At 40.9% G+C, this 22,628-nt stretch overlaps 1 protein-coding gene across 2 annotated transcripts in view; it reads right to left on the bottom strand.

The window, feature by feature from the left end:
* Nucleotides 1-326: 326 nt before the first annotated feature.
* Nucleotides 327-22,628, bottom strand: part of pebp4 (phosphatidylethanolamine binding protein 4) — a 54,341-nt gene continuing 32,039 nt past the window's right edge. For both annotated transcript variants that reach the window (XM_080468418.1, XM_080468417.1), the window contains 3 exons: nt 7,559-7,604; nt 6,553-6,666; nt 327-531 (listed from right to left, as the gene is read on the bottom strand). In XM_080468418.1, coding sequence (XP_080324544.1) covers nt 440-531; nt 6,553-6,666; nt 7,559-7,604 — 252 coding nt within the window. In that variant the 3' untranslated portion in view covers nt 327-439. The remainder of the gene's footprint in view (nt 532-6,552; nt 6,667-7,558; nt 7,605-22,628) is intronic.

Genomic DNA, 22,628 nt, shown 5'->3' with positions numbered 1-22,628 from the left:
TCCCCCTTGTCCTGTCACTCTAGAGTATTTTGGTTCAAGTTCCACTGCAGCATCCGGCTATGTTGCGGTCTCAGCTTCACCTCCCACTTCCTTTTTTTGGCCCTGACGTGTTTCCGCCCCTGAATTAGAATAAACTCTTTCCACGCTGAAGTTGTGATATCAGGTCGTCTTCCTCCTCTTGTCAGCAGTGTTTGGAAACTAATGAGAGTTCCCCGATGAAGTCAAAAACCTATCTACGAAACCCTCCGTTCCAGACCACGTGACGAAGATACAGAGCAACATCAAAACCAAGCAGAGGAAATGATGAGATCGAAACCAGGGAGGATAACCTATGCAATCTTTAGAGAGTTTATTCTGCTTGAATGACAAGTGAGAATACACATTTATATAATATTGCATTTTGATGAGTCTTCTTTAACTTCAGGTGCCTCAGGATCCCTCAGTCATTGTAGTTCTTTGTGAGGAACTGCACAGTGGCCACAGGCTCTCCCAAATCAAACCTTGTGATGAAAGCCTGCAAATCCCATTTACCTAATGAAGCAAGGGGACACGAACATGATAGATTTTAGTATTTGCAGCAATTTAGACAGGACCGACAAAAGAGCTTGAAGCATCTAAATCCCTCAATTATAACACATTAATATTTCCCTATAGTGAAAAATCCTACATAAACGTAGTCTGTCTCTGGTGCACTGTAAGAGCATTTCTTATGACTGCTCGGTCTGTGTTTAAAGGATCGGGGGCCTAACTGAGCAGCACATGGCTCTGGGATGTGAGTCACTGAGAGCAGCACTGCTGAAAATAAAACATGTTGCTGTAATGATGGAGGTGGGAACGCAAGGACGTATTGGCAAGAAGATATGATTCAATCGCCTGGACTGTTTTTTTTCTTCCCTCCCCTTTTAAACAAACACCAGACGGCCATCCGGCTGGTATGACAATATCACTTCTTAGATTTTGACAACCACTGATTCCCTGCAGCTTCTTCTCCCTTTACAAAAAAAAAAAAAAAGTCACAAATTCACAATTAACATTCCAAGGAAAGAAAAGCCTGCATGCTTTAAACTTGCAAACTTCAACAGATTCTAAAAAGAAAGAGTGTCTGTCTGTCTGCATCTTCATATGTTTGGGTGTGCGTAAGACAATGCTTCGCTGCTTCGCTCTGTAATCCAGGGAATCACTGACATTCTGGTATTTCCGTATGTGGCGTAATTACACTAACAGCTGTTCAAGAATAGCATTGGAAAGTTAATCTTTAAAAAAAAAAAAAAAAAGAAGCCAACTATTGAAATGGTCCAAATCTGCAGAGATTGGCCTCACAGTGAGGGGTCAAATCTGCCTGGATAGAGAAATTTCTGCTTCTGACCTCCTGCTTCAGCTGGTTTACAGGACCGCACTCTGGTTGTTTTTGCCATCAGGGAGACACATTTTATGTCCTCCGGCATCTTAAAGAAAATATTGGAACAGAAACATATATTTTGCCAGTGCAACGCATATAAACTTTAACTATCTCCAAAAGCAAATCAGAATCAGTTGTTCAGACTATATAATCAGAGCAATTCAATTCCATTAAATCCTAAAACATGTGTGTGTGTGTGTGTGTGTGTGTGTGTGTGTGTGTGTGTGTGTGTGTGTGTGTGTGTGTGTGTGTGTGTGTGTGTGTGTGTGTGTGTGTGTGTGTGTGTGTGTGTGTCTGTCCATACACCGGAAGGCTGAGAAGAAAAAGCTTTTCCAAATCATTACTCAACTGTTTTTGCTCACAGAGCATGTTTAGCTCATACGACTGACTCCTTAATATATCTGGATTTGCGATGAGTTCAGGTCAAATTCTGAGCTCAGCTGTGGAAGACGATGAATAATAACTCGGAGAAGAGCAGATGAGTACCCGAATTTCGCCAGTTCCTCTCTGTGAATGAGGATTTCCTGGAGAAAGGCCTCTAATAATCAGGAGAGGGCAATGGAGTCAAGTGACCCATCTGTATGACAGGGCATGGCCCCAGTGGCCCCTCTGGCCTGAGCTTCGGAAGCAGATATTGCACCGCCTCTGCAGATCTCCAAATTTTACTGCATGTTCAAAACAAGGTCCCTCAAGTTTAGTTGCAGTACTTCAAAGTAAGCTGAGGGCCAAACTTAATACTTAAAATAGGAGTGTAGTGGACAAGCCATGCAGCAGATTTTACTCTCACAATTATGCATGAAACACTCAGTCTGTTTGTTTTTTTTAACATGTAGATGGAGAACCTGCATTACTGTGGTGTCAGGCAACATTTCCTCTCACGGAAAATGTCACACTGAAGATCATTTTATTGTAGAATAACGATCAAACGGAGTTAAAACCAGGCGCTGCTTGTAAGGCTTTACACACATAATCCTGTCTAAAGCTGTGCAATCCTTGGGCACAATCCAAAATGAGGCAAATTCATAATATCTGGTTGCTATCACTTCTGGATGCTACCCTGCAAATGCCTAGACTTACAAGTGACCTTAAAATAGGCTGGTGTCTGTTTGTAGTGCAGAGACGTGTTTCCGCCTCTCCCATCTGCCTGCTCATGGAAAGGACAGATAGTGTGGGACCTGAGGGCGATGTTAAAGTCTTTCTGCCTCTCCTTTTGTTTCCACCTTGCTTTTACGTCTGGGTATGGCAGGAAGATCAGGACTGCTGTGAGGTGACACAGAACTGCTACATTTAGTGGTGTGGGCGGTGTCCCTGTTAAACCTCTTACAGTGTCTCAGAAATACTCAAAACCAAGTGATCTTCCTCATTGCGAGTCAAATGGGCTGCAAGGAGACTTTTGCTTAGTGCTCCACAAAAAATAAAAATGCAAGCATTATTTCACGAGGGGGGGGAAATTGTTTTGGGGCTGTCAGAGGCCAGAGGTCAGCCACTGAGCAGCGCCTCTGGAGCAGAGATGGGTCTCGCTCACAGATGCTCCCGGAGAGCTGCTCTGGAGGGCAACTTGGCGGAGGAACGGTGGCAAACTGCAGGGCTGGTAATCTCACAGCTCACAGCAAACTACCAATCTAACAAACATATTCAATAATAGAGTGATATTTTATATGTTGTATGCACGCTTTCACTGCCACATTACAGAAAAAAAAAGGTTTTCTGTTTTCTGTTTGTCCTTCAGTTCCTTTTTAATAGTTCATTTTCAAAGTTTGTCCCGATCAATTACAGAAAAGCATCTCACATCACAGAGCAGCATGCATTAGCAACAATTAGGGTTTTTAATTAACGGGCACAATAAGTAGCAGCTACTTGGCTTATTTTTCCCCCTATATATTTAATACGTTTGAAAAAAAACGGACAAATGTTTCTCAGAGTAGATCTTGGTACTGTGTGAAAATTCACAGCAATTCAACTTAAGCAGGGAGAATGATTGACTTTCTAGAGAAGCAGGAAAAAGTTATCAGAAGACTTGCTGATTAGCTTTCTGTCAATAGAAATACATTTTTATTGTGAATATCTCTGGGAATATCAGAAACAATAATAACTCACCATCTTTACCTTGGACACATTCATTCTTTTAAAATATTATTGGTCCTCGTAAACTTTAAAAAATACTTTGTTTATTGATCCCAGCCGAATGTAATGAAGCCATTAGATATTACCAGGTGGGGGAAGTCAAGAAAAAAAATTCCCAATCTTTCACCCCAAACCTGTCAAGACTCAAAAAAACAAACACATAAACACAAAATGATGCAACCAGCCAAAAAATTCAACACATATAAGTGTTCCTTTAAGGCAGCCGACTCCTGGCTGAAACTCAGGCCTGCTGTAGCAACCAAATCCTGGCTCTCTGACTCCACGCAGCTCTGATTAATGGTAGAGGCTGTGGGTGGGTGGTAGACATGGATCTGCCCATTACCACACTGCAACATTGCAAATGGCTTCAATTACTGTGGAGTGTGCTGAGCTGGCAGTAGGGGCTCTAGGAGGCAAGATGAGCAACGTGTACGATCCAGCAGCTAACACCGCTGCGATCCATTCATTCACACAATGCAATCGTCACATACATCCTCTCCTCTTACAAGTTACCACACACAATAAAAGGGTAAAAAAGTGGCGGTGATGACCAGTTTTTCCATTTTGATACTTCTGCTCTCATTTTCAGCCAATCAATGTGATTTTTTGCACTTGTGGTCCCCAGCACAGTTTTTGCTTCTGATTAAGCCGCAGTAGCTGCTGAGGTTCAAGTCATGAGACTGAGGACTGGATGTGTGAACAGCGTATGCGCAAACTAACGTGTAGGCTGAAACAACACTAGACGGCCTCTCGCAAGGCCTACGGGTTTCCCTCCCAGCATTGTAACACTGTTTCCCTTGACAAACTGACTCGTGGGCACTAAACAGTAGCAGGACATATTAAGGGCTTGCCAAGTGGCTGACAAGTATCACAAGGGCCTGAGCGCCCACGCCTGCCCCCCCCCCCCCCCCCCACCCCCCCTCACCCTGGCACAGGGGCAGCCTAGAATAAGGGACAGCCTTCCTGAGCCAGAGCATTGGGGATTCCCTATGATCACGCCCCTGTTCACGGTGCCAAGAGTGCAGCCCCCCTGTAGTTCCTTGTGTAACAAACCAGCTGTCTCCATCAGTTCACTGACCCACATTCATAACCTTAACGCAGGAGACACAGCAGACTCCCACGGTTCCTGACAACAGCCCTGCTCCACCTCTAATTGTTCACCCCCTTTATTACTTAAGTGATGGTCAGAGATGAAAAGAAAGAAGACAACAAATTTGACATGAAATTGAGTCAATGACTGCGCTACTGGAAGTGGAAAACGATCATTAGGAGTCTTCCACCCACGGCTAAATGCTCTCCCTTTGCAAATCACATCAATTAATGTCATGGGCTATGAGAAATGCTCTCTGTGTCATACCACATGGAGGGAAGACAGACGCTAATAAGTGAACATACTTAACGGAGGAGGTGGGGAGACATGGGATTCCCTCCTTTTCTCCTGTCTGCGCAGGAATACCACTCTCATGGCCATGTGGAGACCAATAATAAAGTAGCAGGTACACCAATGCATCTCACCAAACCAATAAAGACTGTGAACTCAAACATATGAGTTTATTCATGAAACATGACAATACATCAGAGAGCGTCTCTTTCCATGACGCTACATAACACTTATTCTTTTGAGAACTGACCGCACGAATAAAATATTTGATTATCCAAGAGTGAATTTCTGAATTTAATTTCTCAGAGGGAACAGTTTGCAGGAGAGAGGAAGTGCTACAGCGCGAGTTAAACTCATCCAGTCGATTAAGGATGGGTGGATCCACTCTGTTCAATTGCTTTATAATGTTGGGGAAACTACTGTACTGGAGCTGGGAGCAGAAAATGAGTACGCTCCGTTATATTTTGCACAAAAAAAATATTACCATATTCTAAATAGCAAGCTATTATTCATGTTATTGCCTCAGCTTAACCAGCTGTGACATAGGGAATACTCAAACAATGTGATAAGAGTTCATCTCAGTCTCCCCAAATGCGAGTTGCATGGGTATAAATATGACAAAGTACATCACTTCTGACATTTCTTTTGCCTAAAATCTCAACATCAAACAGAGCTCAACCTAATGTGCCTGGACTGTTTGCTGACAAAGCTGTCAAAACTTCAAACAGCCGAGACTGGCAGCTCCACTCATCGAGGGCCGCAGCGCTTGAAGTCTCGAACCGCCCTGATCTCCCCTCAAATCACTGACTGTGACCCGACGAGAGCAGACAGACAGACACGCCTCCTGCGAGGTTCCTGCACTGTGCATCCAAGTGCTCTTGCCCACCTTCCCACAGACTTCGGGGGATGGAAAGGAGTAAGGAAATGCAAAGTGCGAAGAAAACAATAACTCTGTGAGACAAACAGGATTGACTTTTGAGAGACGTGCAACAAAAAAAAAAAAAAAAGAAAATGAAAAAAGAAAAGAAACAACATCAACAGCAATTAAGGTTAAAAATAAATTGGCTGTTCATGCTCGCTGACATGGCTGATAGGGATTTCGGGTTTGGCGGAGGTTAACGAGACGTGGTCAGGCAGACTCGTGCAGGTGTGCGTGGGAGCCAGTAACACTTGTCTTGACCCTGCAGGCATTATCATTGCAGCAGACTTACTCACTAACCTCATTAACATTTCCCTTGTTAAGTTCAAGCTCTTGGAGGAAATTATCTTCCTCAAGCATCTCCAAAAGCTTCAATTAAAATCCTATAATCTTGAAATACCCAAAATGACATGTCCAGACAAAACAAAGCAATCACAGTGAAATCTGGGCTTCCACACGGTGTCTATAATGATAATAATAATAATAAATCCAATCACTAGCAACAAAAGCTCCAGTTGTGTCACACACATGTTTGAATCTAAGGAGACACATAAAATCTATACCAATTTTAGAGGAACTGTTTAGTTTCAAGGCTTTTGCTGTAATCTTTCTATTGCTGATTCAACAACTAAGTGTTGGCAGTTGTGTTGGTCACTGCTGGTTTATGATAGATGATACTGCAGTGGCAAACAGTGCGTTGCAGGCTGAGGATGCTGGTGGAGTCATTACCGCGGGATGACTCCTTATCGATGAGTGACACTCGGGTATTTGGAGGTTGTTCAAACAACATGAACTGGTAGCGGTGAAGTCCGGATGCCTGCGGCGGAGTTGGAGGATGATAATCTGAGCAGGAAAACAAAGAATCAGAATCAGGACAACTTAAATTAGTGAGTGTTAAAATCTTGCAAGACCATATACCAGACCTGAGCATTATATGGTTTGTGACTCCAATTTGAATCACAATTATCATACAAAACATACCAAGTAATATAGACACTTGACGATTCAGAGTGGGTACAGTAAACTACCAGTCCTGTAATGTGATGCTTTTTGATGAGATATATTGAGTAGACAAGAGTTCTAGTTCTTCATATGAGCCCCCACGATAATATACTACGTATATTAAAGAAAAAAGTATCAAATATAAGCTGAATTCTCAGTATTAATCACTCAAGTCCCTGCCATACATAACATTTTTTTTTCTCCAGATTATATTAAACCAAATGCCAAATACATACAACTGTGAGCCTGTAATTTGAGCACTCCAAGGCACTCTGGGTTGTGTGTATAGAGTATAGTTTATAAGTTTCTTTAAGTGTTCAATAATAGGTGTTAAAGTGTGCTTTAATCATCACCGACATTGCAGTGAACATGCCCATCCGTAAAGTGAATTTAAACCAACAGGATGCTGCTAAGGGACCACACACAGATGTGATGGTTAATACTCTTGTCCCAAAGTGGGAATACAGCCCATTCATCTGTGAACCCGAGGGCTTTTTTGCGGGAAGTTTGCATGTTCCACCGATTTATGTTTTTTTCCCCTGTGCAATCTGATTTACTCGCACATTCAAAAAAAAACTGTGTTGGTTTGAATGTGTGTGGGACTGTGTGTCTCCTGTGTGTCTTCGCTGCCTTGGCCCACAGTCAGCTGGGATCAGCTCCAGCCGCGGCGACCATAAGTTAATAAGGCGGTGCAGAAGAGGAATGGATGAATGTAGCTGAAAAGTACACTCACCAGTGAGGGTTGTTCCTTGTATACATCCACTCCTGAGTGCATGTCCCTGGTAATTAAGACACAGAGTCAGCCAGGCAAGTTATGAATGACAGTTTACTTCTGGGACCAAACTTAGAGACCACGGTTTAAAAAAGTGGCCATGAAAAAAGAAACAGTACAATAGATAATTACAATGTTTTCTACAACATGACGCCGCTATTCCTTTAGTTTCCCTCCCCACACAAATACTGCACTCACATTGTTTGGTGGTCAGCCTTTTCAATCAGAGACAGGCTGGACAGGTTAAGTAAGTGGCAAGTAAATTTCATTTTTGAAACATTTCTAACTCTGTACTTCTGGATTTCAGCCACAATAGATCCAATAGATCATCGTGAAACATTTGATCCTGGTAATTAGAATTGTCATTGGCAAAAGTAGTTTTGATGAAGCATCAATATTGTTAGTTTAAAATATATCAGAATTGAATATATAAAAAGTTCTAATAGTAGACATGAGACAATTCCCAGACAGAAGACGGAGGCAAAATTAAAACCACTGAGAGGATTTCCAATTTCCCATATTATTAATTGTATATTAACTCCCTGTTGCCTAGAAACAGAGATCACATAACCTGATGTGAAGAAGAGATATTTTTTTCATAAGCAATCGCTACTGTGTATTTGTCTGGTTAAACTCCCTCATCCTCAGGAAGCACACAGTCAGGCACTTCACACTGCAAATTGCACACAGGCATGTTTGTTTAATAGACTCGGCTATTTACTGCAAGACGGCTGCATCCTTGAGTGGGAGGAAAAGGACTAAATATGTTGTCTGTGAAATGGCCCAAAACCCACTTGAGGTAAGCATGGAAGTCCCCATCACAGGCGCAGAGTATGTGGTCTCAGCACCTATTTCTGTCCTCCTTTTTGCACACACAGGCTCCCCCCTCAGGGTGACAAAGGTACTGTATTGCTCGACAGCAGACATGGACAAAAGACACGCAGGACAAGGGGCTTTGTTTCTCCTTGCTTTTAGATCTTCAGGCAGAAATTTGACTTTGCTTGAAGACAGAAACAGACTTAAGAAATATTCGTCCTCATTTTTCTCTTTGGAGAAGTGAGCATAATCACCAGGGGACTTTGTACAAACAGTAACAAGGCTTCACTTTTTCGTCTTAAAAAAGTTAAAGCATACTCTTTTTTTTTTGGCTTTTGTAACTCCTCTGGAACAATACAAATCTATCCATACCTATCTATCACACCTACCAACCTCTGTTGTAAATCTTTCCATCCAGTCATCCATCCATCTATCTGTCTGCTTATTTTTTCTAAATCCAACATGATGAAATGTAATTCAAGGATGATCACAGTGCATACATTAGTGCCAATTAAAATCCTAAAACACTAAACACATTGGGTCTGTGGAGCTATGCCAAAGTGACTGCAATGCACTCCTAAATTCATTACGACGCATTTGTTAATATAATTTTCCTTATTCATATCTTACTCTTTCCATAAAGAATCTACTCCAGTTGTGAAGCATATGTCGTCTACTGTGCCATCGTCTCATTTATAATCCTGTGACTGCTGCTCAGGACATTTAGCAGTAAGTGGTGGAGTGTTTACACTGACTGGAGAAATTCAGAAGATTAGTTTCAGCTGTGAGTATCTTCAACCACAGATCAGTGAGAAAAAAATCTTTATTTAGAAATAGCAAGAGTCCTGCAGCCTGCAGGATCCAAGCCATTGCCATAGCAACAGGTAGTCAACATTTGAGCGTGCAACATTTTCCCACATCTTAATGCTCGGTTTCTCAACCGTTCTCCATGCCATACCCTTGCCCTTTTAATTTCATTATAATACACTGAGTATAAACAACAGCAAATGAACACAGTATTGAAATTTAGCAAGACAATAAAAGAAAAGTCAACAATATGCAGAACAAACATTATGCATTAATATTCACAAGACATCAAACTCACAGAGAGTACTTTGTGTGCATGCAGGGGTCTGTCTGCTCCAGAGCAGAGCAGCTATCACAGGGCAGGGCAGTGCTCAGGTCATCGACGGCCTCACTCACACTAATCTACAGGACATTCTCACATGGTGGGCGGCCTCCCTCTGGGACCTTACCGTGGGGGTGGGACACACAGTATGAGGGGCTTTGACTACTAAATGATTGACAGCCACTTGCTGTGTTAATTGTGTTTATTAGGACAGGTTCAGCTTAAAGTATAGGCTTTGGCATGAATGTGAGCTTTTCCCCTGCTCGTTGATGAAAATAAAATGCCACAGTGGCACATGGAAACACTGGATGGATGATTGAAGTAAGTCAAACCATACTAATTAAATGCATCTAAAGGCTCTCCATTCAAAATGATTCCTTGTCTTTACAAATGTGGTGAACTGATATGATTTAATAGACCATCAATTTGCTTCTTAGAGCATAAATTTGTAGTGAAAATAAAAATCACACTGGCCACCCTTGTGGATATAAAGAATAAATATACCTTCTTAAATTTACAGCACACGCTTCCTAATGTTTTTTTATTTAAATTTTTTTACATTATAAGATATTGTTAACAGCAAGGATCAATATAAAAAATACTACTGTTTTTGTGCTAGTTGCTTTGAATTTATAACATCTTGCAAGTCTTTATAAGTAGTTTTTAACTGGTGCAACTGTCACACTTAGTTTTGGGCTCAAGCTTATTTAATCATTTAAATCATTTATTATACCTATTTTGTTTGTAAGTGTGCTCTAATTGTTTGTTTAGAATTATATCCTTCACTTAAAAAGAGAAAGCCTGAAAAAAAAAGGAAAATCCTCAGAGGATACCTGAAAAGTTCTGGCATATGATAAAATATATAAATATAATCAAATCAAAAATGATCCTAAAGACTTCAGTACAGACCTCATACACTAAGCGCATATACAACTGAAAATAAATATGATTGACTTGAGATCTTTTTTTGAGTAGATGATACCTAATAACCCAGAGTAATGTACACATGTAACGTATTTATGCCTGAGATCATTTTGAAAAACAGCGATCTTCTAAAAGCCTGGCTACTAAAAACAGTGTACCACCATTTTTGTGCAATATGTAATATTCAACATCAACTATATTTCTGGACTTTGTTTCTCGACCTGAAGATGAAGCCAAATGTTACATTACATAATACAGATATCAGAGGAATAGTAGTTTGTACCACAGTGCTGGACTCTGTGTCGTGGACATGCAGCCTATTAACTGAACATTAACACATGGCTCCCACAGCATCATCCGTTTTCACAATAAATGTGTTTAACTCGAAGCACGGAGTGGGAAAACCAGCATAGCAGCAAAATGAGTATCTTTGCTAGAAAGCTGAGCAGAGCACTCGCAGCTACTGTGTCAGTGTTTCAACTGTTGGAAATTTGCAAGTTATGTCATTTCAGCAGTTGAAAGTTAAAAAAGACGTCATCGCGGCTGTTACCAAGGAACGCTCTATCACCGTTTCACTGTAAAAATATTCTCATCTGGGGATTACAATTTAATTCTTCATGGGTATTAAACTAGTATTGTTTCTTCTATTTTATTATTGACTACACAACACACCACCTAACTTCAGTATAATATAGTTATAGACTGTTGTTTTCACATAGTTAAGCAATTCCGGTCCCAAAAAAGCTAATATGACGAATTTACTAAAATATAGTATGGCCTACATAAAGGTTCTCTCACTTTAGTCCCAATATGACTTCTATGTTCTGTAAAGGATAATGAAATAGTAAAAGTGCCAGTCCAAGTAGTACATACATGAAACACTTGCCTGTTTGTCATCAGAGAGAAACTGTGATTTTTGTTTTAGCAAAGTTTTGATTGTCCTTTACATTTCAAAAAATATGAGGAAAATTACTGCTGTCACATTTTAAAAGATCTGTGTTCTAACATCAATACAACTGAGGGACACCCTCAGTTTCTTTCAAATGCTGATAGATAAAATAACCAGAGTATGGCATAAATTACCTGGGCTGGGTTTTGTCTAACAGTTGTTGGAGGCTTATTTAGTCAAACAAAATGTGACTATGGCTTGGATCCTCATGCTAGGGGAATACCCATTCTTGTATCTGTGATAGTGAATCACACAGTGAGCAGTGTGGGAGAAGCAGCAACTGACGGAGAGATAAAAACTGAAAGCGTCAATATGATTTATGCTGAAGCATAAGGGTGTTTAAATCTCTCGAGTGGAGATGTCAGATAAAACTGGGACATTACTTCTGATACATAGTTAGAGACTACAAGCCAGTAAATGATCAAATGGCGGTGGCAGAGAAATAGTGGCTCTTGATATGTTGAGGCCTGGATGTTGTAGATTTCTTTTGTTGTCAATTCCCTTCTTTGTATGAATTCTAAATGTAGGTTCAACCAACTACGATCATTAAGAAAAATATCTTTCAAGTGTCAGGTTTATTGGAGGCTCTGTAGTTCAGAGTAACTCCAACAGTTCAACGATGTTGTACAAGTCGCTGGAATTTAGTCATGGAGTGAGCTTTCCTTTAAAGAGTACAGTCTTACTTTACGACTGACTTCAATGCACATAACCTTAGTAGGGAAAGTAACTCTTGCTTTCATCAACATGGATGTCTTCAAACGTTCACACAGCAGTATAAGCTCAGCTGAAAATACATCAGTTAGCTGGAAGAAGATGCTCTGTCGACGAATGGTTCCTGAAAAGATTTCTCAACACTACACCTAAGCAAAAATCTATTTAATGTAATAAATATAGCTACTGTGGATATATAATGTTAATATTAGGCACAGTCAGAAAATATTTACTGAGTTACTTCAGAATTAATGAGGTCCTCCCTCCTCCAGTAAACAAAAGTTTAATGAAATATTCTCAGAACAAGAATAACTATGCATCTGTTTTCACTTCTGATGATAGTCATGGACCTTTATAAACATCAGTAATTGTAACAATGCTACTAATATTTTAATAGGAATTAAATAATGGACAAACGTTAACACACCCTCTGGCAATTTTAAAGTCACCACTGAACCAAATCACACGTTTTTGGACTCTGCGAGGAAACTAAAGTATCAGGGGAAAAGTAGAACATGCAAACTCCACATAGAAAGGAACTGGACCTGGATACTCTTGGCGTGAGGGAACAATTCTAAATTCTACATCACCATGTTGCTTTACTACTTCATATGACATCACTGTCAAATATTACTTTAAAATGGCAACTGTAATTCCCAACAACAGCATGTAGATGATACTAAAACCTTTGGAGAGGAAAGTGGAAATCAAAACTGCCCTGTGGATTAAAATGAAAACACAAAGCAAAACAAAACAACAACAACAACAACAACAAGAAAACCCCAACACTCTATCCATCTGCGATATTGTTTTAAGATTATCAGCACTGGAACCAATCTCAGCTGACAATAGGTGAGATACACCATAAACAAGTTGCCAGGAGGAAATCCAGACACGCACAGCGAGAACATGCAAACTCCAAACAGAATCACAGTCTGGACTTAAAACGGGGATACTCTTATCATCTTCTAACCACTGAATCATCTATTGTTTTTTATCAAAAACACTGAAGTTTCTTCATTTGTCTTTGCTTTGTTTCGTGTAGGGACAAGTTACCTCTTCAGATACCAGATCTAAGTTTTCTGTATCCAGCTGTGGCGTTTGGAACGATTCATCCAGCCCCCTCCTTGTTGTTCACTGTGGTTCGGCTTCCCTTCATGTTTCACTGACTAGTTCACACTCTGACTCAAACAACGGCAGAACGCATCTCAAACAACCTACACATCATGAGCAATGAATAATTCTCAAAATCTAGAAAAAGCTGCGGCATAGCTTTCGCTCGCTCTCTCTCTCTCTCTCTCTCTCTCTCTCTCTCTGGGTCACATATCAGCCTGACACTTCAACTACCAATGTTCACTGCAAGAAATATGTCTCTCTCTTCCAAGAGAAGTGCTACCACAGCCGATCTGAACCAATAAATGTATCAAAATTATAATATAATACAAACACAATGAGTGCAGTGTTGACAGCAGCATTATTGTGATCGTAGAGAATTTAAATGTGATAATAAAGGTGGGTGTCAATGCGCCTCGAGCTGGTTCAAAAGTAGCTACAGCACCTGCAGGTTGTCATCGATGTAAAACTGCTCACTGTATGAACATGATCCTCACATTACACATGCATAGTTATCTTCCCTCAATCTTAGGGCAGAAGATGAGCACTGTGTTTGTATAATGTGCCTACATAACTTCCGCTAGGAATCCTCTGACAAGTGCCAATAGGTAGGACTCCACAAAGAGGTGGTGGGTGGGTGCAGGGGTGCGGTTTCAGCAGGAATACCCACTTGCCCAACAACCCTTCTCCTTCTCTGTGTGGGTGAGTGCTTCCCTTTGTCAGCAAGAGTTACTCATGCACCTCCTTGTATATCTACCGCCTCCCCCTCCCTTGCACACCCTGTAAACCCACACCTACGACAATCAGCACCCACGTCCTTCTAATGCAGTTCTGAGAGCATCATTCTCCCTTTTACTTGCAGTCAGGCTAACAGACGGGGAGAGAGAGCATGACAGATGGTGTTCACAGCTCTATTTCTGAGGCTGGACTTGTACCGCCACAGCCACCCCTCCCCTTCCCCCTCGCCTATTCCACTCAAGCCAAGAGCTTATGACTACCTCCTCATCTTCGCCTCAGTAATCAGCCCATTCATTTGCAGGGTTATTGTGAATTAAAACTCTGTGTCTCACAAGAAACCTTGTGGTTTACAGGTTAAACACAGTCCCCCCCCTCAAAGTGAAGCAAAGACTTGACTCACTGCTCAACTATCGCACTTCATTATCTTGAGAAAGAGAAAAAAAAAAAATACACACAATGTCTGCTCACTTTGAATGTACCAGTACAATGTGCAACTGTTTACAGACAAAAGATTACCAACATATAGAATGAGTAGGTATACGTAATGGCTGTTTTTATTCTTCTATCATGTCCAAGTGAACACAAAGAAAGAGGCTGAATGAACTTTGTACAGGTTAATAACAATCAAGCACAAAGTGGGAAGTTGACATTCATGATGGTTATGCAGGAGTTGCTTCGGTGTGAAAGTTAAACAACTGTGCAGTGTGTCAACTCCAGTTGTACAACAAAACAGGTGGCAGAGGGTAGTTTACTTCTGGTTCCTCATGTAAAAAAAAAAAAAAAAAAGAACAGCTCTCTGCTACTCTGGTTGCTTCCAAACTGTCTGGAAATGGGAAAAAGGCACTGTGGATTAAAATAAAAAGGTAACCTGTGGTGGTTTATCCAACACACACGCACGCACGCACGCACGCATGCACGCATGCACGCACGCACACACACAGGAGCCATTTAGAGCTGAGCCTTAAAGGAAATTAGAGTACCAGGAGAAAACCTCATGTTGATTCAATTACTTTGAGATGCTTCCTACCAGGTCAAATGATAATATGCATCCAGGTAGTTGGGGAGGGAACTCAAATAAATGGCTCGGAAAACTGCAGATTTCAGGAACCCTTATCAATAAGAGACACCTTGGGCCCGATGGTCAAATAACAAAATAAACCTAAAGCTATCAACATATGAAACCTTGGATGACACACCCAAAGAGCAATTTCAATACTTGAGTCCTGAACGATTTACAGCCTCGTTTGAAAAATACATCTTGGTAGTTCGGCACTGGCCCATTTCCAGTCCGGCCTTCCCTCGTTCAGCTCGTAGCCATGACAGGATTTCAACATGAGTTATTTAATAAATTGTTTAAAGTGATGTTATCGAAATGTTTTTTTGTTTTTTTTTTGTAATGTGTAATTGTTATCTTGATAGGAGTGTGATTTTCACCTTTTTTTCTGGACTTGCATTTGGCGCTGTTGTTTTTATATGAGCTAAACTAAGTAATGATCTAGGATGATTATCAGCAAATGCATTGCTGCTATCAACAGTAATAAATTTAATGAGGATCTAATCCTCGAGAAGTCTGCGGGAATCTCTTCTTAGTGCTATATGAGGGCACAAAGTGTAAAGTCATGATCACAGCCTTATAAGTTCCCATATGGCAGGCCTGATGTGATCCATACAGAGCATTACTGCATGGACAAATTGAAGCTGACACTATAGGAGACAAAGCCAGTTTGCCAGAGGATGTTAGTTCATCATCTCAGAAGAGCTGTGCAATTCTTCCTCAACCTGTCCAGACGCAAGGCCCCATGCCAGACACACAGCACTGATTCTATAGTCCCACAGGGTTATAGCATGTTCCTGCCAGCACAGGGGGCTCACTGAGCTCGATGTCTACCGCCTTGCTCAACTCTCCAAGTTCAGGCCATGATGCCAATCAAATTCCATGCAGCCTAACTTTGAGGATTCTAGGTTTTTCAGGCTGGTTTATCACAGTAACAACAAATGGTCGATCTGCACCGGTCCCAGATGCCTCTCAAATAATTAGCTTCTTCTCAGTACTGAAAGATATTTGTTGGCTATATGATTCAGGCAAACACAATTAATGAAGATTCTGCATGATTGAAACTGTGGCATTTCTCTTTCCAACCTGTAGACTAAAGGCAGAGAACAGACAACTTTGATCAGATAACTGGTCTATAACTTTCTTCAAAACAATTTCTTAAATGAGCTTTCAGAGTTGGGAAACAGGTCTTTTAATACTGCAGTTCAATTTGCAGAGAGACCTGAATCAGTTCTCGACAAGCATAACATATTGTGATAAGTGCCCATGTATGTAAGTAGACAGGAAGCGCTGAATAATGTTAATAAACCAAACCAGAAAATACCCATCTGAGGTTTTCTGTTATGGGAGCTGTGTTCATTAATTAAAGAAAAACAACAACAACAAATCCAATAATCATAACACCAAATTGACTCTTAAAACAACACAATCAATACTAAGTCTGTTGCTGTGTAGTAAGTTTGAAGAAATGTTACGAGGAGTGACAGTGAACTATACATTCGTTTAGCACATTGATCCAACATAGCTTCACTGTCTGCTGCAGTTAGTGCATTAACTTGCACCAGATTACAGTTTGCAGATTATAGAGAGGTTATTTTTGGCCATTGGAATTTTATCACCAAAGGTAAAACAGGTACTGAACCAAGTTCAGGTGAATTGACTGTTTCTCCTCCATCGCCACGGTGAACCAAGGGGCTCAAGACCTCGTCGCTGGCCTGAGCAAGTCTTTATTAACTTGTCCTCTTCCTCTCAAACACTGAAAGTGACGTCCAGTATTTTTCACTCTACATTGAGCATGTCAGGGAATTATAGCAATTACACGTTTGGTTTTACTTTAGTGTACAAGACCTGATGTGCTCGCCTTTCAAATGACATTAGCTTTAACGGTCCATTACATTGGTTTTTTGCTGTATTCCAATTTTCACACTGATCTTTGTGATTTCATTTTAATATCAACGTAATTAGATTAACAAAATGAACTGTTACATTTCCTGTTGAAATAGAAAAATAATGACCTCAACGGGACCAAACTTTTTGTTATGGTATTTGAGCCAGTGCTGTGTAAAAGCCTAATGGGCTGGAGTCTGGGGTGGATGACTGTTAGAAAAACCTAATGGTGATCAGTTGAGCTGGGTGGATGGGCCTCAGAATTACAGGGTGAAAGCCAGTGGGGGAGTCACCCATGATCTGCTCCAGTGCGTCAACAAATTAACCCACTTAACAATGGCCTGCTGGACTAATGGCTTCAGTAAAGAAACTCATTTGGCTTTAGTAATGAACCTGAGTCGGAAACACAAACAGTCCAGTTATTAAGTGAACTCCAGCCATCACTGACACAGTCTGACATACTAAACCTACACCCTCTCGGTCATGCTCATTAGTAGGGAGATATACTATTACTCAAGTCACTGACTTAAGAAACAGGCCAGCCAAACTCATTATCACACCCATCTATTCAGTCTAATTTGCATACATTACGAATGCATCTGAACAAAGTGGCCATGTTGGTTTGGTCGTCTTTTTCTCAGGGAGCAGATTGGGCCTAACGGGGCAGAGCACAGGCCACAGCGAGAGTCATTTAATAAGCTAATTTCATCCAACCTGGGTGCTGTTCGCCTCACACTGTGTGTGTGTGTGTGTGTGTGTGTGTGTGTGTGTGTGTGGGGGGAGATAAGTATGGGTGCTGATGAGTCTGTACTTTAGTAGTGTTGAGGGAAGCCCAAGCATGAGTTCCCAAGGTAACAGTTTGAGTGGGGGCTGGCTGACTCATTTGAAGGGAATCCTGGAACCTGAACAAGGCTGCCCACTCGCCCCACCCCCAGTTTCATCAGCACAACAAGCAAACAAGGCGCTGACATGTCCCCATGTAGGGCTTCCCACTGACGGGGGTGGCACTGGAAAATCCCAGCCTGAGCTTGCCTACGAAGTAGCAACACAAGACACACACACACACACACACACACACACACACACACACACACACACACACACACACACACACACACACACACACACACACACACACACACACACACACACACACACACACACACACACACACACAGAAAGAAAGAAGCGTGATGAGGCCCTGCTGCTCCATGGTTACAGTGGTTTCTGCCGGCAACGCTAGAAATCCATGGAGATCGTACATGGATGGCTTACAATAGAGCTGTATGCTCACAAACACATCCAGGCACATGCTTGATTTTGATTAATGCATCAAGGGACGCGGGAGCTGTAAGGGGGCAGGAGAGGACGTTTAAGCCTATTAAACAGTCAATATCGCAGAATTAAAATAGTTTCTGAGGTGTGAGCAGTGACACAAAATAAATGAGCATCAAAACGTTGTGGGCCCTGCGCAGGAAGGAGGAGGAAAAAGAAGTGAGAGGTAAAGGAGGAGGATGAAGGAGGAGTAGGAGTAGGTGGACAAGAGATTGAACTTCTTTGCCCACACAATTAATGCAATTATTAAGGAATTAAAAGGAATCAACAGGCGTGTAATTGACCACTTAATTAGTTCAAGGTCAGTCTGTTCTTTTGACTTTGACGCACCAAGGTGCAGCAAGACGGGATCATTTTGGTGTAAACCCTTTCATTTGCAGTAACTGATTAACTATTAAATCAGCAAAATGATTCAGTGGGAGGATGATATCAAAAAAGATAATAATCTGATGCACTTTTATTGAAATTGTGTATTATTCATAGAAACAGGGGCAACATCCCCTTAAAAAACAGATTCACAATTGTAGAAATGGTAGATTTTGCCCATCAAACAAAAAAAAAAAAAAGAGGACATGTACAGTCAGTTAAATTCCTGCTGTTAAGAGTGGCCATTTGATTTGCTTCCGCCACAGTTACATCTGTTGATAACTCTACGGTTCATTCAGTGTCTTTAGTCATTAACAACTGAGAGCGGGTACAAAGGGATTTAAGAGGCAGCATTACTGTTTTGAATCGCTGGATGTTTAATTCTTCTATTATAATTGAGGCAGGAGCGAGACAGAGGTTATGGTAACTGCTGGAAACCTGTCCCACTTCACAAAAAGGTTAATGAACCTTACAAGTCCTATGGGAGATGGAGTATGCTGTTAATTTGACAAACGTGGGAAATAAATGCTTTTATGCTTTTATTGACGGTGACCAATAGCGGCCTTTGCTGGAATGAAAGGTTTTAGTCTTTTAGGTGCTTTGCTATGAGGCAAAACAATAATGTGGAATGCATTTGTTGGAAGAAACTAAGTACATAATTGTTTGAATAGCAATTTCAGGCCAAAAAGCATCTTCATTATTAATTCCTACTTTTGGGGAACATATACTGTGTATAAAATGTACAGTAACCTAATTCATGTTATGAAACATTTGCCTTCATTCTGAATACATTTGTGGGAATGAGAGTTTTTAAAAGAGCTGTGTTTTTTTTTTTTTGGTTTTTTTTTTTTTAAATCTACATATTTCCACCTTCCATTTTATGCACCATTGGTCTGGGTTTCATTTTAAGAGGGCACAAGGGTATAATATACTGACAGCTGGAGAGGAACATGTGCAACAGCGTTGGCGCAAACCTGAATTAGTATGTGGGTTATAGAGGGAATCGTTGCAAAAGATAGCTGTGATACATCTGATCAGGACGGAGGTTTTAGGCACAGGAGCAACTATGTACACAGAGTGCACGATTAAGGAGATTAAAAGGATAATCTTCCCTCCCTGATTCAAAGACACTGACTGAGGCAGGCTTCACAGACTTTCAGTGCAGTTGTAAAAATCCAACCAACAGAGTTCAGACACACAAAATCTAAGTTCATCAGATCCTCCAAACTTCTTCAATCTGAGGTCACACAAAATTCATTACTAGGGTGAACTTTGAGTTAAAATATTGGAAATTATGGATGATCGCAGGAGATATACTCAACAAAACATAAGGTTTTCAATTTATTTCAAAGCAGTTTCCCTTTCTTACATTTGATTATTGTTGCATAATGGTGGCACACCGCAGCAGTGCAGTAGTTCTCACTCTCACCTCACAGCATGAAGAAACAGAATTCTTTCCAAGCTCAGGCCTTTTCTGTGTGGAATTTTCATGTTCTCCCTGTGTCACAATGGTTTTTTTTGTGTAGGGAATCGAGCTTCTTCCAACAACCTAAAGACATCCATGTTTAACTGGCGACTATAAATTTTCTATATGTGTGAGTGTGTGGGCGTCTGTCTCGCTTGGTGATGGACTTCATACTGTGTGCGCCGGGATTGGCTCCAGGCCTTGTGATTCTTACATGGTAGACAAAAAGAGGAATTGTCTTATTAGACCATTCAATTCAGCAAAAAAATATTTTCAGAGATTGATATGAGATACATTTATACAAAGTATGAATTATAAGGAACTGGGTTTCTCCGAAATACACAACCTTTGTTGGAATGAAGTATGATAAAATGGTTTTGGAATAACTGTAGTTTAAACTAAACATTAATTAAAAAATGACATGTTAAAATAATGAAGAGAAACTGATAAAGAGGATAAATATGTATAACAGTTGAAACAACTACCAACCTCAGTTCAGATTTTTAAACTTTACTTAAATATACATCAACCTAACCTATAAGGAGGCCACTTAAATACATGTGATATTTGTTCTTTAGCTTAAATAAATTATTGAATACGTCCTCCACAACTGATTTAAAGTCAGGGAAACTAGCAGATCAGATTATTTCCATTCAGCTTGCAGGAACGACTGCTGTTACGGTTAAAAGAAACCTACGTTGACTGCCTGTAGGAGGACATGAAAAGCAGACAAATTCAAGCACTTTTGAACACTTCATTTTTGTTTTTCCATTTAAGAAGATTAGACAAACATGGGTCCTTTTATAAGCGGATTGAATAAACACCCAGTGCTGTCATTTTTCTGGAGAGGACAGTGCCCATTTCCCAGCAGGTGCGATTGCCACAATCAGGACGGCTCATTTCAAGCTTAATATCAGCCTTCATTTGTGTGCAGTTGTCTGAATGGTATTAAAGCATCGCAGAGCGAGCCAAACAGATACCGTCCTAACCTCATAGACCTGTCTGACAAATCTCCACAAAACCAGCTCTGGTCTTGTTCTTTTCGATACCCCCTTCAGTACAGAGCCAACTCACCCTCTCTGTCTCTCACTCTCTCCCAGCGATACTATGGGCACTGTTTTCCGTGCACAATGTTTGCCAGAGGAACACACAAGTATCCGAGCTCCACAATCCCTCTTAACCTCTGACCTTGGCTTATTGTTACCTGTGAGCAGCACTGTGGCAAACATGTTGTACAAGCACTGTACAGCCCTGCAAGCTGTTTGTGTTCTGCAAGTATGGAGGGCAGGGGAGGAGGGAAGGAAGAGAGGGAGCTATTTAATCCCCCCCAAAGGAACTCCCCTCTCAACCCGTATCGTGAACTCGCAGGCAAATCGCGTTGCTGGAAGGCACACCACACACACACCGCTGTCTTTTTAATTTCATCAGCTGAAAGAAATCTATACAATGCTTTGGAATCCCACTGAGTAGCGGAGAGAAGTGAACTATACAGCACCCTGGAATGTAAACAGGTTTCTCACCAAGTGTAGCATAAAAATACCACAGTGTAACAAACCTCTTGGCTATGATAATGGTCAATAGTACAGATCAGAGGTCTTAGTAGATTTTATGGTTGTTAGTCCTACAGCATATCAATAAGAGCAAGTTGAACAAATCCAGAGAACAATTCAGAGAAAATGCAGCAGTCGCACTGAAATTATTCAAGTGTAACACAGATGAGACATTGGCTTCTGCTGCACGCTTTGTATTGATGGTTGCTTCTTTGCTTTGCCTTTACAAAAAGCATTATCTCCTGAGAATATTAGTGACGCTGTCATTAAATCCCTTGCAGTCACTGCTTGGTAGGGAACAGACAGGGGTTGTAATTAATAAAAGGACGGACTCCCCTATCGTACAATGTTAGTAACTGTCAACAACTTGGTATATTCACAGAAACACGCACAATAACATTTGTCTAATATCAGTGAAACAGTGCCAGGCTCTGAGAAATGATTATTATAAAACTGACAGATAATTGTCAAACTTTTCTTCGTAAACAGTGGTAACTACTCTGTATTGTAAATTCCAGCTTGAAGGTTCCTGGTAATTTGAGTACTTTACTATAATTACACCCAATTGGAGATAATCTACCAGTGACAATATTATGTTTTTTTTTCTTTTACAGTATGCGCGGCAGTATACTGTAGTTGTCGACTTTGATAGTTTAGCATAACTTTAGGGATTTGAACAATCCTAATAAGTACACCGAGTTAGACAGGCCACTATAATATGTGCCAACTTTGCATTCATAGCTGTCACACTTAATTATCATGCCAAAATACAAGAAAGTACATTGGCTGCAGGAGGTCTTTTGTGAAGTCTTTGTTTTTGTGTACAATTAACTGCCAAGCATGCTATATACTTAAGTAAGAGCTATTTTAGGTGAACATAATTGTTAGGGAGTTGTTTTTATCAGCATGCTTCACTCCCCTTCACCGTGCCCCATCAGGAGACACCCCTAAGAGGAAGCGTTGTCCACAGCCGCAGCCCCGAAAGCCCCCCACT

Source organism: Lipophrys pholis (genome assembly GCF_963383615.2).
Source record: "Lipophrys pholis genome assembly, chromosome: 7".
In the NCBI taxonomy this organism is placed as follows: domain Eukaryota; kingdom Metazoa; phylum Chordata; class Actinopteri; order Blenniiformes; family Blenniidae; genus Lipophrys; species Lipophrys pholis.
Note: the sequence above shows the minus strand (reverse complement) of the source record. Positions and strands in the feature narration are given on the sequence as shown.